Here is an 18,939-nt window from a genome sequence, read left to right on the forward strand (position 1 = left end):
CTAGCAGCGAGAGGTGAGGTCAGCCAAGGACAGCGGGCTGGATGATGGAGTGTGCTGAGCAGCCAAGCGGAAGAACGGCCCGGAAGACAGCAGATGAGGAGCTAGAAGCCCTGAGTTTGGTCCAGGCTCTGCCACCACCACCGACAGGAATCTTTTTAGGTCCCAGAGTCCTCATCAGGGCCACGTTATGACTTTGAGTACCCTTTGAATTCTTTCTTCCCCAATAATTAAAGAAGTATAAATTAAAATGATAAAGAACTGTTTTTGGTTTATTATTTTTATGACAATAAAAAAGGAGAAGCATTGCTGATAGTGTTCAGAGAACCAGGCATTGTCAGTGTATTCCGCATGCACACTGGCACTACGGAAAATCAGATTGGCTCTACAGATGAAAAGCCATAAGCCTTGATACCTTCTAACACTACCTCTCCACACCTGGCCATCCATCCTAAGTAAATAATGTAAAATACCGGAATGATATTTACAAAAAACATTTACTGCAGTATTATTTACAGTAAAACATTGAAAACAATTTCAAGAACAGAAATTGATATCACCATTTCCCTATTGTGAGATATTTAGGTTAAATAAATTTTGGTAAACCCACTGGATGGCATATTAAGCAGCATTTTTTAAATGATGGGTGTGAAGACCAAATGGTTTCAAGGAAAAATGTTCATGCTATGTATGCTAATCCTATGTACATAATGATACATAGTATATTATAATAACATAAATTGATTTTAGAAACTCAGAATACATTTTCCTACATTACAATATTTTAATGTGGGTCAATAACTAAGATGATTTACTTGGTAATGTAACTAAACTATAGCAGTAACATAATTAGCCTGGATCCTGGATCTTTGTAGCAAGAGAAACTGCCAGGAGAGAAAAAAAGTTTCCTCTCTCTTTTTGCCAGTGCAGGGCTGGCCTCGGGCAAGATTGTGAAAGTAAGAAGGCGTCTCTGACTGCCTCTTCCTTCTTAGCGTGCTCCTTCCAGCCTCTTACTAAAGAGCTTCAACTCTCTGTCCTCACAGAACTCACCTTAACCACCTCGTCAAAGCTTGTCCAACATCTTCCTCACTCCTAAATTACATCTGGGTCCTCCCTCCAAGCTCAAGGACTTCTTCAGAACAGCTGGCTGGATAAGGGTAAGGACTCAACCTCACTGATTTAATCCACATGCAGGTGTCAAAGAGTAACAGCCTCACTGTCCTCCCAGACCCTCCTGCTGATTCAAAGGATGCTCTAATTAGTAGGATAATAGGCCTCAGGGAAGACAGTGAACAAGTAGGGCAGTTCAAAGGAAACCATTCTGGGTAGAGTGGCTGGTCTCCAATTGCTACCCTTCCACAATTATTCCATCTGAACTCTCAGAATCTCTAAAAGTTTAATTAAAAAATATCAATGATTCCCCCCACTGCAATGGTAGTGTACGACTTTGGTAGCATGTGTGCATGTGTGCCATGCATGCATGCATGCTGGGGTGGGGCTGGGGTCTATGATGGGTAGGGGTGAGGCTGGGTGGGGGCAGGTCTTCATTCATATGGCTTGTTTTTATAAAAAGGGATGCCTGCTCTGAATTCTAGTATGCTCGCAGGCTATAAACTAGCTTGTGAATTCTTTTACTCTTGTTTGGAGGATAAATATTTTATTTGTGTCATAATTTTTACATTATCCTTCAGCCAGAGAAAGGAAATCTCCTGCCGCCATCAGAGCATCGCTGTATCACGGTAATGAAGGTGCTTGAGCTGTGCGGAGACCCAAAGCTCACAGTTGTAGACTGAATTCCTCTTTGTAACAACTGTGCAGCACTAAGAAAACAGTTGTAGCTGACTGGTTGCATCCACCCTCCCCTCTCCTTATAAAAATGGATGTTGAGATTTATTTAGAGCATTTTCATGTTTTGTCTGGATTTTGGAATTTCAATCATCAGAAGCTCATTACACACAGTGCTATCTCCAGACCAGAATAGAGATACTGCAGTTCTTCGGTGGCCATCGATCAGTAATTCAAAGCATGAATTTCATCAATAAGAAAACTCACAGGGCACGGCCTGTATTTACCCTGCAAATCATCTTCTTTGTTATAAAGCAGTCTAAAATGGTCTCTCATGTTGGAGGAATTTATTTGGCCAGATTCTCCATGTCCCTTGTTTCGTTCCTCTCCTTGCAAATTTGGAGAGAGAGGCCTTCTCCACTATTAACACAAAATCATGGATATGGCCTGTGGGTGTTGCCCTAAAAAATACGAGGAAACATCTTGTCATCTGAGACTCATAGTTAGAAACTGACAGGCCCCATTCACATCTAGCTCTGTTTTTCTGATGTGTGTGTGCATGTACGTGTTTCCTCGCTCAGCCACCCAGAGAGGGACCCAGGAAGGATGGCAAAGAAAGAAGAAAAATATACTCAGAACTAAAGGGACTTAGGCATACCCTCAGTCATTAGGATGATGTGATAGAAAGAGAATGACAAATTGGGCAAGATGTAATATCTCATATCCATGGGTCTTACTAATTTGCCCTAATCCATTGGGCAACCAACCAGGACAATATTCTTTCAGGCCTTCTGGGGCACTGGGAGACCAGTGACCATGTGTTATCCTTTCCCCCATGCATATAGGGTTCATTGAGGCTTCAGTAAAGGAAAGAGAAGAGTAGGGAATTTATCAGCTATTAAATACCTCTTGTGGGGCAAGCTTAAATTCAGTGCTCTTACTTGTCTCATCATAGTTGGGGATTTTGAAGGTACCTAGATGTTCCTGAATTCTTAGAGACACAGGAATTCAAACAGATCCTGATACCTGCTGTTTCTTCATGAAGATGTTCTCCAGCTTTAACAGAGATGATGGAACAGAATAAAGGAACAGGTTCCAGGTGTCAGGAATGTTCAAACATGGTGTGAGCTGCCTCGTGTGGCCCTGAGTTCCCTATCAGCACAGCTGGGGTCTGATCCAGTGAGCATGTCAGAAAGAGAACACTGTGCTAGTGTCTATGCTGGAAAAGACACTAGGCTTGGAGTCAGGGCCCTAGGATTCTAATCCCAACCTGCCATTTCCTAGCCATGTGATTTTGGATAATAAACGTAAACTCTAGAAGTCTCAGTTTCTTCATTTTCAAAATAGAGGTGATAATACCTATATCTTAAAATTGCTGTGATGATTAAATAAGGTAAGATATGTGAACATACTTAGTTCAGTGCCTGGCATAAAGGGACATATTCAATAAAATGTCATGTGAATAGGAAAGATGTAATATCCTTTTCAACCATGAGATTCTTTGATTTTGTGACAAAAAGTGCTTCAGGAAATCTTAACAATTTAGAGTAATTGAAGAACTGTTGACCCAATGACATTTAAGTGTTATGACAGAAGCTCAAAGCTTGAATAACAAATTTTCTGTAGTAACAGAAAAAAAACTTTAAAGAAAATAGTCCTTAATATTTTTAAAGAAGTTATGAAGCACTGCTTTAACTCCATGGCCTATGATGCAGAAGGATATTGTACTGAGCCACAAAAGGTTACATTTTAGCTTAGAGTGGGGGGAGACTACAAACTTGTTTGAAATTGATAATTTGGTCAACTGCTTTAATTTGATCTATATGACAATTTATATTTTTGACTGAATTTACAAGATTCCATTAGGAGGCATTTATTAAGGAAATATAAAAGTCAGCAGGCTAAAATAGACCTATTTAAGAGGAATTTAAATTAGATTACTTCATTAGTAAAGCTTTAGAAAGCATTTTACTTATATGCTTATTACTCTGTGATTCTGAAAACTAAGAAGTGACTAGCAATGGACTTGTGCAAATAGTTGGGTTACATTTGGCTGAGACATGAGGAAAATCTGGACTCATTTGAACTGGAGTTGTCATCCTTAATAATGTAGCAGAAGATGCAGAGACTGTTAATTATTTGGGATAAGAGAAGATTTTAGATGAGGTTTCTAGAATACAGTAGTCACTTTTTCTTTTTTGAAACACTGTAAGTTGAATTCAAGGAACCAATATTATTTGCTAAAGATCTCAATAATAACCTCAAGAGGATGCTTCAGAATCCATTTTTATTTAATCTCAAGTGTGTTTGCAGCTTTAACGATATTCCAGGCCAAATGACTCATGACAGTTGCATGATAGAGACAGGGATTTAATCAAGGCCACAGCATTCAAGTGTGGACTGACTATGAATCTAGCACTGCCTGCTTGATTCGTGAAACAGAACTCTGAGGTCTAAAGTCTCATTGGACTTAGTGATCTTTGAGCTTTCAGATGACGTATCTTGCTGCTGTACAGAGACAGTGGCAGGCATGACTGTAAATGCGTGGAAAGGCGGAGCTTTTTGCTTCCAATTATGGCAATATTGCCAATGTGGATAGAAAAGTTCTGTGCAGGATTTCCTGGTGGCTTTTGAGTGATAATGTGTTATATGTCATGGAACTCTTACTAAAGAGCCCCTCAACTCCAGGACCTCTAACTCAATGACTAATACCCTCAATAATAATTTGCATTTCATGACATTAATGCTTTTCAAAGCACCTTCACATACATCAGCTCATTTGATCTTCTCAACCCAATGAATAATGCATTGTATATAATGAATGCAATTTATGAAGTAACTGAATGCCAAGATAGTTATGATTGTCCACTTTTGTTTCCAATAATGTGGAAATTAAAATTCAAGTTATTCTTGCTCCACTGTTCTCTATAATACTAGCTTCCCTCTTTAACTGGTATAAACTCAAAAACTACAAATTTCTCTCTCTCTCTCTTTTTTTTTTTTAAGCAAAATTAGTTTAGAATGGTATTTCTGGCCAAAGGGTGGAAAGGAATAGAAGACTTGAAAGAATATTTTGCTGCCTGTGAGGATTGCTGAGAGAATGATTCACATATGGACTGGAATCTGGGATCCTTCTTTAAGCTATAGGAGGGGCCGAGCCCGTGGCGCACTTGGTAGAGTGCTGCGCTGGGAGTGCCGCGACGCTCCCGCCGCGGGTTCGGATCCCATATAGGACTGGCCGGTGCACTCACTGGCTGAGTGCCGGTCACGAAAAAAAAAAAAACGACAAAAAAAAAAAAAAAAATCTACTCTTTAAGCTATAGGAGTACTTGACCCTCTTCCCTGGGGAGAAACACAGGAAGTAAAATTGGCCACTGGAGTGGATAAATGGTAAGTCATTTGTAAAAGTCAAAAGGAAGCAAATTTGCATTAGTTAAGTCTGAACTTCAGAATATTAAAATAAAATTTAGTAACACTAAAGTTAATAAGAGAGGTTCTTGGAAGACCCCTTTTAACAAAAAGCAAGGATAAACTGTTATTTACATATTAACTTGATCTATCCTTGAAGTGGCATCTTTAAAGGGGTATTTTAAAGTAAAATATTCAAAGAGAGGGTTTCATTAGGCTCACATGGAATTCTCTAGAAGTGCACGTGAGGGAAAAAACTAGGAGAAGTATGTGTATTTTGAAAAAAGCATACTTACATTACAAGAAAATTTTGGAATATGGAAAAAATTCCCTATTATCTTCACATTAGAAACTAAAGAAGGCGAAGCTTCACAAAATGTTATTGCCTGGTGGGGCATACGTGGAAAAGAGTTAAACTGACCTGAATCCTAAAATATTTTGTCCACTATTAATTTTCTGAAGCAATCCAATTTTGTAATATTAAAATCAAATAAATATTTCTTATAAATATCAACTGTATTATTTGAGGGACAATTTTTTAAAACATGGGATGTTTTAAAAATTTTGTCTTCGTATTTTAATGATATATCTTTAAGTGGTTTTTATTTTTGTCATGCTTGAGGAGCATAGGGATTCTTGAATCTTTAGACCTGACATTCTTTCATGACAAATGTTTTTCAAAGAGTCTCCTTCCCTAAGCAAAATCCTGCCCCCAGAATTAGGTGCGACCCACCAATATCAGCCATGCCATCCTTGCATGGGACTCTGACAGTGGCCTTCCAGTAAGAACCTTCGGAGTGGGTTGTTCATGTCTGGTTTCATTCAGCTCTTCTTGCTTCTCTTTCAATTGCAGTTGGGTCTATCACCTCCACGTCATTCCAAGCCTAGTCTCATTTACCTTGGGCTTCCTACTGCCAATCCACTGCTTCCCATACAGCAGGTTTTCAGCAAGCATTCCCATATTTCACTAAACTTATGCCCAGGGTACATGAAGAAATGACATTATTATGAATGATCAAGTCACTTGATTTTACTTCATTACAGAACATGAGATATGTTAAATTTGACTGCCAATAATTCAATTTAATGGAGAAACTTTGCCCTATAGAACTTGAATGCTTTAGAAGTCACCTTTTATTTAGTAAACACATCCCTTGGAAGAGCCAGCTAGAGAATATTGTTAGGCCAAGTTACATGTTTCACTAAATCCTGTGCCCAGTCTTCCTTAGAATATATTTAAAATGCCAAGCAAAGGATGGCTCAGAGAGAGCAGTTGGCTCTAATAATTTCCGTTTCCTCAAGGTTTGGTTTTAACTAGAAAAAAAAGTAAAATGCCAGTTTATATAAATCAATCACTGTTACAATTGATTGGAATTGACAGAGGCAAAAATACATGAATGAGTCCAAGGCCAGGTTGATCTATAAGACAGACAGACAGGCCCTCAGATTATAAACATTTGAGAAGTCAGCTCAAAAACCCTCAGACTTGATTGTTTAAGAAAGTAAATTTCCTCTGGCCAAAGGATGCCCAGGACGAGCTCACCTGCTAGGGCCAGAGCTGCCCGTTGGAAGTGACGAGCACACAAAATGGATGTGGAGTGGAGAAATTGCATGTCAGAGGCGGGTCCCCCCGGCCCCTGGACCTGATGAAATGCTCAAGGGCAGAGTGGACATTGGTGAATGGACCCGCTTGCAGGGGAGCCAAAACCATGAGCAATTTAAAAGCAGAACCCTCAGGACAATTTATTAGACTGGTTTCGTATAGGCTCATGAAAGAAAAGAAATCTACAGAGTTTCAGCTGAAATCATGAGCTAATAGGAGGGAAAAGATAAAGAGTGTAATTTTTGTAAACTTCACATTATTTAGAGTTCTGATCATTGCTGCAGAATGGACAATAAAAACACTCAACAACACACACAAATAAAGCACACACAGGAAAAATAAATCAGTTGTATCCAAAACCTGGGGGGGGATTAGAAAATATCACAAACTTGAAAAAAATGTTATTTATTCTACAACCAAAGCCCCCAAATTCTGTCCTCTGAGAAAGTTTTACAAAAGACTCGCTTCTAACCACCCAAGTTTTAAATCCCTTCCTTTGGGAAAGTTAATTGATCAGGTTTTTCTTAATACTTGGGATCCTAAGAGAACCCCAGGCTAGGGGGAATGTTATTTTACCATCACAAAATTCTATGATAAAGTCACTTAAACTTGTCAGCTAGCTCTGTAGCTTTGACTTTTTGGAATCAAATTAAAAGTATTTTCTTTGTCCATAAGTATTTTCTTATTTTTTTCTCTTCTCTTCTTTCCTTTTTTTTTTTTTTTAAAGCTTTTAAGCAGATTATCTTCATGTGTTACCATGATACTTTTAAGTGGCATCCTAAGGTCTGACGATTTAAGAAATCATCCTAAGGTCTGACGATTTAAGGTCTGATTTAAGAAACATATTCGTAGAGAAAAGATATTTTCTTTTCTTGAATAACAGTGTGAGAGAAAAAAGGAAAGAAGATTCTATTCTTGTTCCTTTGGGCCTTCCTCCAAATCTATAAAACCTCTTGTTCCAACTGGAAATGAAAAAGAAGACTGTGAAAAGTATCTCTCCTCACTGGTGTGAAACTGTTCTCCAAGCTGGGGTTATTAAGACCTGAGAAAAATATGGCCATTGTCACCAACAGCTTAACTGGTGTCATAAAGGGATAAGATTCTAAGATGCATAACTTAAATATTCTTCTTCTTTTTCTGCTCCACTAGTTTCTAATATTTTGCATTAATTCATTTTCCCTAAGTCTTTCAATCTGCTCTAAAAGGGTAGGCCATTGATGGATTTACTCTGGTCCCTGTTCCATTCCTGGAGCTGTGGAGAATCAGAATTTGTGCAGTCTTCAAATCGCTTTTGGCAAACTCACCTCCTCCCATCCAACACGAAACATTTACTAAGGGGCAAGAGGGAAAATACTCTCTTCCTTAGAGGTTTAAACCTGAACTTGAGTCTGAGGTCTCCTTCCAGAAAAAAGGAGTGTGGAATCTTTTCAGTGCTTTCCTGTCTCCTAATGGGCTTTGTGTCAGGAGGGGCTGCAGCAGATGCTAAAGTGACCCAACTTGGCTCTTGACAGGGATGGACATTTTGCACCAGGAATTGCACTACCCACTGCAGTGGGACATGGTGGGTGTTTCTCCAATTACATGTTCCAGAATCTCTGCATGTTTCTCAGGTTCAGGCTTTGGATACTTAATTTTACCTTCAAGATACTACTGCTGTGACCAAAGTGAAGTAGATATGACATTTGAGTGATACTACTATTGCTCCTGAAGTACCAAAGTGACAATCCAGTACTTAGGGGTCATTGAAATGATGTCAGACAAGTGTATGACATTTAAAGCTTTCAGAGAAGAATTAAAGGATGACATGATTTAAAGTAAAAACAAAAACACAGATAGAAAAGTGGAGCTGAGAATGAAAAGTGACATTTGCTGTTGGACTGATGTGTGCCAGGTCCTCTACTGGAAATTCGTTCACAATATTCCTCACAGTGGCCTATGTATTCCCGAAGATGAGGCTCAGTGATGCCAAACAATTTTCTCAAGGTTACACATAGGTACGCGAGGAAGTTGGATTCAAATCCACGTCTAATCCCATCATCCATTTTCTAGGTAGGGACTTGGATTGGCCATAAGCAATTTCTTCTACCACATTATAATACAGATCATTAAATATTAGTCAATGTCATGATATTCACAGGGAAAGTAGAAGACTTAGCTGGACCACATTGAGGGGGTGTGGATTTGTGTGACTATAAATGATGGTAACACCACAAGGATCAAACCATCCATGCATCACTCTTAGTCACTCAGCAGTCCTGTAACCTTGATCTTGAAAATTTGGCCTTTATTTATGCATCAAACAAATGAATGCTTGAGAAGAAAAGAGAACTTCCTAAGCTCAGAAAATGGTTTCAGAGTGTTTAAAAATATGTATTTTTCAACTGCAGTCCTGGTTTGGCAGATGAACATGAAAATTTTCATAAGGAAAAAAGTGTAGACAAATGAATTAGGGGATATTTTTGTGCCTCTTGATCATAAGTTCTTGCTAAACTTGGCTCAGTGAAGGGATCATAATGAAGAACTGCTTTCAGCAGCGTGGGTGGCATCTAATTCATATGTATTGCTATCATATACTCTAGAATTTCCTGATTCTGTATCTGTAGAGCATTGAAATGTCTCAACTACACATTCAAGGCTTTCAGGCACATTAGGTGTTCAATGAATGCTTGTTAAGTGAGTCGATGAATGAATACACCTTATGCCTAAACGTGGCAAAAAAAAAAAAAAAAGAGAGAGTCTCTGTTCAGATCTTCTACCTTATTTTTCTTGTGATAAATTCTGCACCCAATAATATGCTGATTTTTAAATCAATCACGATAACGAAAAAGCTTTCAGAATAGGTACTATGATTTTAATTGATATCAAACGAAAGGAAAGGAACCCCGGTCACTTGATAGGATGTGAACCTTGGGGCAAGTTACTATCCTCAAGTGTCTCGATTTCCTTCTTTGTAAAATCGGAATAATGTTATACCAACTATGTAACCAGCTTGAGGTGAGGATTAAATGGTGCTAGCACACTGCTTAACACATAATAAGTTTTCAAAAAACATCAGCTGTTATCATCATTAAGAGCAGGAATTAAGAAGACTGCATATTTTTATCAGCACTTGTATTATTTTCCTAGGGCTTCTATGACAAACTGGGCAGCTTAAAGCAACAGAAATTTATTCTTCCACAGTTATAGAGGCTGGAACTCTGAAATCAGGGTGTTTCTTCCAAGATTCTAGGGAGAGATCCCTACCTGCCTCTTCTAGTCTATGGTGGCCTCAGGTGTTCCTTGGCTTGTGGCAGCATAACTCCAGTCTCTGCCTCCATCTTCACATGGCATTCTTTTCTGTGTGTCTGTATGTCTTTCTGTGTCCTCTCCTCTTCTTATCAGAACACTCTCCCTGGATTTAGTGCCCACCATAATCTAGTATGACCTTACCTTAACTAATTACATCTGCAAAGAACCTATTTCAAAACAAGATCACATTCTGAAGTTCCATGTGGACATGAATTTTGGGGGGACACTATTCAACCCACAATAGCCTTCAACCACAAAACTTAAACATAGAAATTGCTATAGCCACTGAACGTCTGCTATTTTTCCTCTTGCTTAAAAACACAGAGAAGACCAAAGTGAATACGCTTCAAACTGTGTTGTTAATTTCTGATTAGTGATAAAATTAACATTGATAATCATAACATTCTTGAGTGTTTGGGGGTTTGGTTATCAAAGAAGGAATAGGCTTAATTAGAGAAAACTATCTTTGGCATGGCCAAGCAACTATCCATTTGGTCCCCGATGGAGGTCCCCAATAATCCTGGGGGTGACAGACTACCATGTAGGCTGGGATGATTCTCTGCTCCTAGAAGAATTCACAGTCTCAGCCAATGAGCTGCCAAGCAATTCTGCCATGGAATGCACCTGTCTCAGCTGAGTTAAATGGCAGCAGTTGGTGAACATTCTGAGAACATGGGATACTGCACAGTTATCTACAGACAGATTAAGTGACTGGCTATATGGTCTAGTTATAAGGTTTCCAGAATGCCCTTGAACTGTCTCTAAACACAAAGTCTTCTCCAGTCAGCACTTTTGTTTAAGATGTAAATAGCCCAGGGAGAGCTAATACCTTAACTGGTGATCAAATCTTTATGGATCCATTTGAAAAAGGACTCTGGGAGCAGTTTTTGATACGGCATCAGAGTAGAGCAGGCAGGAGTTTCTCGAATGTATGTTTTTTTGCTGGTGGAAGATAGTGACTCTCAGTGTATCATCTACAAAGCAAATGGGGGGCTGGCCAGCTAGCTCAGTTGGTTAGAGTGTGGTGTTATAACACCAGGTCAAGAGTGCAGATCTCCATACCAGCTGGCCACCTCCCCTCCCCTGCCAAAAGAAGCAAAAGAGACTCATCATAAAGGACCTGCTCGAATCCAGCCCTGTCTTCCTGAGTTCAGTGAAGCGACAGCACATGGTAGTTTGATTTATGAACATGAATTCAATCATATACTCAAGCAGAAGAGATGGAGATAGGGAAAGTAGGTATGGAAAGTGGGGAAACAGAGACAGAGACAGGGATAGACATAGAGATAAAGAACATGCTCATGGGGAGGGGGAGAGGAGCAGGAGAGAGAAACAGACTTAAAAATTGTGGGCTATCTGCTCACCGTTCCTGGGATGGGCTAGTACCTCGCTGGGGAGAGACCTGGCTGATCTGTCCCGTTGAGCCATGCCAGGTCCCAAGCCCATTCTAGTGTGAGCCTCCCACATGGCCAAGTATGAATCAAAGGTCTCCAGTTTTATTTCTGAAACCTGGCCCCAACCTGGCATTTCTTTCTCCCATGCCCATCTGAAGGGAGATCACTTTGAATGCTTGTGGAAAAATGGGCTGTGTTAAAAATATTGAGAAGGGGATTTTCAAGGGTAATTTAATTATATGTAATTTTCACCCGATGTGCTACTCCATTCCAGATAGTAACACTAGGTGATACAATAATTTTTAGTTAATAGCTACATATTTTCTGACCAGAGACAGTTAACTCTTAAATGCCTGGAGTAAGAATTCTGCCTCCTAGTATTGTTTTTCTTGAGAAGAAGAAAAAATGATGAAGTTAGAGGTAACACATCACTAGGTAAAAATTAGAAAATATAGGTCAGCAAGAAAGAAATTTAAGAAATACTCGTATTTTCACCCTCCTGCAAAAAATAACCACACTTAATATTTTGGTGTGTATTCTCACAGTCTGTTTTCCTCACCTCTCTGTGTGAACGTGTGCTTGTGTGTGCATATGTGTGTGTATGTGTGTGTGTTAGATTGTATATAAACATGTAATCGGGCTGTGTGTTGTAGGTTGGGACCTGCTTCATTCATTTAGCAACATATAGTGGAATTTTTCCACGTCCACAAGCACAGACCTCTCCTATCAAAGGAAAGCCAGAGGAGGACATCCAGGGCTTATTCTTTGCCCAGTGAGTGTGGCCGCTCTTTCCAGCAGCTGAGCCTTTTGGCTGCAGCACTGGTATGAGATGGAGTCACGGGAACTGCTGTGTAGGCACGGGGGTGGTGAATGCCAGAGCAGTGGAGGCACTGGGCTGGAAGCCTCAGAGGAAGGATTCTCCTGGCACACGAAGGAGCTTGCCTTGGTGCAGATGAAGCTTTCCTGGACGACCACACGATTCCTCTAAACCAACACTGCTCTCATCCTCCCCTAGTCAAGGAGATACTTGTCTTGGCTCAGAAGGATGCTCACAAATGCTTTCCAAATATTATGCAATTTTTGAGTTTTAATTTTTTTTGGTTAAAGACACTAATTGAATCAAATTTAAGCTCATTCTAAACAGATATTAAGAGAATATTTAGTTGTCTTTTGTGTAAACTCTTTGAAATTATGTCAAAGAAACACATAGGCTCCATTTACCTTTACCTCCAATATTGGCTAAACTGAAGGATATATACCCCTGCCTTTCTACTCATGAGTACTGCCTATTAACCCCCAGAGATTTTGTGTGAGCTACTATGTTTAGCCCAACTCCAAAAATAAGAGGATCATGATTTTCTTTAAATTGGTACTTATGTAGTAGAATCTCTCAGACATTAGTGCTCACTTGATTGCATTCAGACGTTACTTTGGCAAGAAAATGACTGCATTAAATTAGCATCAAGCACAATGAATGGTAATTGCAAGATTGTCATTCCTACAAGTGCAAAATCAATGTGTTCTGCAAGCCCATTTAATTGTGTGCCACGAGAAAATCATGGAACCATATTGTTCTGAGCAGAAAAATGCACTGTAACAGAGCTGTTGATGTGCTATGGTATTATTCAGCAATGGTGTTTCTTTCCACCTTTGTGGCTGTCTTGTGCTCATTCTTCAAACCCTGTCTGACCTAATTTGTATGCTCATATTATAGCACTGTCAGACAGTAGCCTGATTGTACAGAGAGTGTTATGGAACAATTGTTCCTTCTGTGTGTGGCATCTTGTGTGAATAATGCCAGGGTAAACAGCCCTCCACGTATTCATGATAATATGAATAGGCTACTTATGTAAAGCTTCTTATTAAGAGATGCACCAACCGTTTACAGAAAACTTTACCCAAACGCTACGCATTTATTTAGAAAGAGAAGACTGATTTACATGCATTTCAATCGTAGCTTAGGAAAAGTGCCAGCTTCTCTTCTCTACATGCCTCTTGCTTACATATAGGAAATTAAGTCACAGACCAGTTGAGTGAATTTCCTGCAGTCATGCAGGATCACTGGGAATATCCCAAATGATAACATGCGTATGCATTGGGCCCTTGTATTCTGCTCATTGGCTCTGCAGAATTTATTGGGGATTAAATAAAGCATTCAACACTAAAATAACATAGAAATAACAGATGCTCTACGCTGACCAGTTAGATGTGGTATTACTGTGTCCCGCAGTTTAGCTTAGGCTGAGACCAAAGTCATAAGAGTGTCCTGGGAGTAATAATGATAATAATGACAGTGACTGACCTGGAGCTTTCTTGTGAGTACAGCTTGAAACCAGCCTCTCAGCAACTGGGCTGGGATGGGGGAAGGGCACAAGCATTAAGACCACTGGGCTGCGTTGGCTGATTCTCTGCAGCAATTAATCAATTAATTGATTGATCAGAGATCCTGATGTGGGAGGGTCAGGCCTGAGTCCCCTTTCAGAAGCCACTTATTTTGTCACTCACTGTTAAGATGTGATGAGCCTATTTGCTTTGTAATATTTCTGTCTGTGAGTAATTTGCTGGAATCTGGGGGAAATTCTGCACCACACTCAAAGCTTCTCTTGTCTTCTTAAACAACAAAGGTTAGGGGATCATTTAGGAAACTTCTTACCAAAGGTGAGAGAGGAATTCTGATCACCTTACCCTCAGAATAAAGTACACTTGCTCACAGTTGAAAAATCATTAAATAGATGAGTTGGGCTTAAAAAGATGTACAAACATGGCTCTGGAAACTGGTTCTGCCTTACCTTTGTTGCAAAATGTCCCGTCATAGGCCGTATGAGAGCAGTCGCAGGAATAACCATGGTATTTCTCCAGACATTTGCCTCCATTTTCACAGTTTGCTCCATAGCTGGTGCAATGACCCGAGCATCCGGATTTGAACCCGGATGTGACCTTTGCTCTTTCCTCCAGGTCAAGTGTCACCCCATTCATCCTCAAGGAGCGGATGCAGCCCAGGAAGCCCTGCTGGCCTCCGGCACCACCTGGGAACGACAGAAGGCATGGAGTTCAGATGGAATCACCTCTGCTGTTGCTCCTGTTCTCGTTCACTGTGTTTTGAACAACTGATAGGAGACGGGACTGCTAAGTGCATCCAGTACTGTCATTTTCAAGTTGTTCCTGTCTAAATAGAAAAAGCTGAAGCTTTTCCCCCTTAGGCTACAATGCCTAATTAAAAGAGGCTGTCTTCTGAGAAGCAATACATTTGCTACACAAATAAAATGTTTGGAGATACACAAAAACTGTATAAGCTGTTTTGGAAGTCTAATCTGTCTTCCTTCAGAAAACAGGTTTATAGAAAAGAGGTTTATAGGTTCTTTGCTCTTTAATCTCACGACATTCAATTCTATAGCGTTATCTGTTGAAGAAATATAAAAAGGCAGGCAGACATGAATATATTAGCATAGTTAACAAGTCAATTAGTCAGAAGGCATAAATCCATTTGAAATGTGATTGTACGTCTTCGTTCTTGTCTCACAAAGTGCTTTATTTTGAAGTTCACATTAAAGGTACCCAGGGCTTCTTGTCTGGTGTGGTTGGAAGTTGGAATTGCCAATTTTACATGCAGGTCTGCTGCACCACATTTATCACTAGGTCAGGTTAGATTTTGTGGCTTTTGTCTAAATATCGTTGCAAGACATGGCACAAAGAGCACGTTCACTGTGATTTTCGAAGTAAGTTATAGAGTTAGACTGAGGTTCATGTGTATAAAAATATTAAAATATTCCTGATGAACTTCATAGAAAGATTCATTGAAGCATTATTTCACAAGTGGATTTAATTGTGTCTGTAACATCGTTAGCTATGATTTTTTTAAGCAGTTGGTATAAAAGGAGGAACTTAAATTTCCACACGTCTGTATCTTAGAGTAATATCTTTTCTGGAAACTAATCTAAAATGAAGAGTAGGTAAAGTGATTGAAATAAATATCTGATGAAGATTTAGAAAAAAAGATACTGTTAATAAAAATAAAACCCAAGCTACTTTTTCATTGAGGACTATGTACTAGGTACTCTGAGCACCTCACATGTTATTCACCTGTTTCTCACAGCAATCAAATAATAATAGGTATTATTATAATTATTTCCATTGTACAGAGGAGGAAACTGAGGCCTAGAGAAGTTAAGAAGTTTACTGAAGGACTTAAAGCTCCAAAGTGGCAAAGTTGTGTCAGATGTGAGCCCATGGTCTTAAACTCTGATCTGTGTTGACCATTTTATACAAAGAAAGAAGTTTGGGGTCAGGGGTCCCATAGATATATGTGTTTCTGAGATTTGATCTGGATGCTGCTATGGGTTAAATGTGTTCCCCAAAAGGTCATGTATTGGAAACTTGATCCCCATTGTAATAGTGCTAAGAAGGTGGGAAATCTGATTATGGGACTTGAAAAGTGGGGCCTTTAAGAGGTGATTAGATTGTGAGGACTGTGACCTCATGAATAGATCAATCCTCTCATGGAATAATGGGCACGGTTCTGATGGCTTTAAAAGGAAAGCAAATGAGAAGGTAGCTCTATTTGGCTCTGCCGATTCTTGCCATGTGATGCCCTGATTGCCCCAGGACTCTGCACAGAGCCCCCACCAAGAAGAAAGCCCTCATCGGATACATTCCCTGAACCTCAAACTTCCCAGGCTCCAAAACTGTAAGAAGTAAATTTCATTTCTTTATAAATTACCCAGGTTCAGATATTCCGTTATAGGCAACAGAAACAGATTAATACAAATGTCTAAAAATGAGGTAGTCAATAGGGTTGTCAGAGTTTGGGTAAGATTGGTAAGCTGAGGATTGATTCTGATCACTTATTCTGTTATACCTAGAAAAATCATAGAATCCAGTGGACTCATCAGGTAGGTCTGGTGGATCAGAGGCTTTACTTGCAGGATGGGTTAGCATCTGCTTATGCCTGTAAATTCTCATCAATGAAATGGCCAGTGAACTGGTCTATCATCTTTATAAACCCAAGCCCTGCAGTCCTCGGGGGACAGTACATTATTTGGATGACAATTCTCCAGGGAGTGTTTTATTTTCATAAAATATTGAATGGAAGAGAGTCTAATGTCATTTCTGATCACAGCTAATGCCCTTTTAGATTGCAAAAGAAGTTATTAAAAACAACAACTTTGAAGGATTTCCCATTTCACCATCTGCTTGTCAGCTGAGCTTCACACCTCTGTGCTGGAGAGAATTAGGGCCTTTGCCTGATTTGGAAGAATTTCAACCCATTGGTCACTCGTTGTGTTAGAATTTCAATTTGGCTTCTAACATTTTAGCCACTATGGCTTTCATTCTTACAATAAGGGCTTCCCAAAGGACCCTTTTATTTAATAAATACCTAGCCATTTAAATTTTCATCACTAGTCAATTAAGACAATTATATCCTATAATTTATCCTATAAATTGTCCGCATATTTTTATGCTGAAAATTTTAAATCATTGTTTTTAGATATTCCCTTCTTCTTTTGCCTGATTATCAATGTGATATTTTTTCACTGTGGAAGCCATAAACACACTGACAAGCACAGTACTCATACAAAAGAGGATCTGTAATTTTACTGAGACCCAATTACTTTCGTTGTTAGGGAACAGTCTTTTTCACTTTTATCTATGAACATATGTATGTGAAAAAATAAAACAAAGGAGAAATGGGATCATAATACACGCATTGTTTTGAAACTTGTTTTTTGCACTTAATATATCATGAAGCATTTTCTAAGCAACAAATGTACAACTAGAATATCTCGTTTAATATCTGCACAGCACCCCATTCTGTGAATGCATTATCACTTATTTTTCCATTCCAATACCATTGGACTTTTAAGCTTTTTCCAATTGCCATTTTATGTGATATTTTAATAATACAATCCTTGTAAAGACTGTTGTACACTTGTCCAGTTTTTTCTTTAGAACTGATTCCTTAGAATTAATTAATTACACTTTGAAGTGTAATTACTAGACACAAAGGCATATACACTATAAAGGCACTTGAAATATATTTTCCTCTAAGAAGAATTTACCAATTTATATTTCATCAGCAGGGTGTGAGATTACCACCTTCTCCACACCAATTCCAGTACTGGACAGCATCCTTTTGGATTCATGCCAGTTCAATTGACTAGGGAAAAAAAGAGCTCACTGTTTTAATTTGCATTGCTTCAAATACTATGAGTTGAATAACTTTTATCTTTTCCCTATTCTTATTTTTAAATCATTTCTTCACGTTTTCTGCTTTTTGGAGGAATAGGAAAGGCTATATTTCTTATTGATCGATAATATTTTGGGCTTTAATTCTGTTATAAATTTGCAACTACGTTTTCCAGTTTGTGTCTTTTCATGTGTTTATGTGGTGTTTCTTTTTCCCCATGAAAGTTCTGGATGTTTATGTAGTCACAATTAACCATCTTATTTGTGTGACTTCTGCCTTTGGTATTAGGCTTATAAAGACCTTCTTCAAACTAAAATGATACAATTATTCAACGATATTCCCTTCTAGTACTTTTGTGATTTTACTTCTCTCAACATTTTAACCTTTAATCTATCTGAAATATATTTTAACTTGGAAATAATTAATATCTAAGGGATCCTCAGCAATGTTTGAGAGTTTGAAGATGAAAGTTTTAAAAGACTCCTTAAGTAAATGTTAATATGACAAAGAATGGACATTTAAAAAGGATCAATTGGCAAAACAAATAAATCTAGATTAGATCACATTTTTATTATATCATTAAGGCAAACATTTAAATATTTGTATGCATACTTAATTATTTGTGTATATAGGGCTCATTGCAGAAGGGATTTTAGGGGCAGAGTTTTCTGACTCCCAGCTTCTGTCTTGGGTCTTGGGTCTTGGGTCTTTCCAAGTGGTTCTGCATCTACCAGACATTCTTCCCATGTTTGTGTTTGTGTATCTCTCCTATCAGGATTGTTGACTACTTCTAGTTAGTTGTGACGTTTTCATCAAATCACTTAATCTCTCTCAGGATCAGTTTTCCCGTCCATAGAAAAGGAAGTTGAACTAAATGATGTCTCTCTTTCCTTCCAGCTCTACATTGCTCTGGCCCAAGATTTACAAGCTCTCTCTTCATGCTAATGTGTCTCCTTCTCTCTGTTTCAGTAAATACTCTCAATTTGTCCTAAAGTTCTTTCTGTCTTCTTTTTCTTTCTTTGCACTGCGGTCTGACTTTTCCCCCCTCCTCTTAACTGGCCGTAATATATAGCTGTAGTCTAATTTGTATTAGTTGAACTCATTAAGTACAGTTTTGTACTGCTTCTTAATTTATAAAGCAGGTGAGTAGAATGCCATTTATTTCTCTATGAAGGAAAACTAAATAAGTCAAGCTCTTTTGTTACTTAGGTGGCCCCCGATTTATTTAAATGGATTAGTGAGCTGCAAAGTACTTTTCCTGGTCTAGTCCTTATGAAGAA

At 38.8% G+C, this 18,939-nt stretch overlaps 1 protein-coding gene across 1 annotated transcript in view; it reads right to left on the minus strand.

Moving 5' to 3' along the window:
• CNTNAP2 (contactin associated protein 2) overlaps positions 1-18,939 on the minus strand; it is a 1,419,793-nt gene that overhangs the window by 172,214 nt on the left and 1,228,640 nt on the right. The window contains exon 18 of the mRNA XM_063100985.1: positions 14,265-14,501. Coding sequence (XP_062957055.1) covers positions 14,265-14,501 — 237 coding nt within the window. The remainder of the gene's footprint in view (positions 1-14,264; positions 14,502-18,939) is intronic.

This window comes from Cynocephalus volans, chromosome 6 (genome assembly GCF_027409185.1).
Source record: "Cynocephalus volans isolate mCynVol1 chromosome 6, mCynVol1.pri, whole genome shotgun sequence".
NCBI classification, from domain to species: Eukaryota; Metazoa; Chordata; class Mammalia; order Dermoptera; family Cynocephalidae; genus Cynocephalus; species Cynocephalus volans.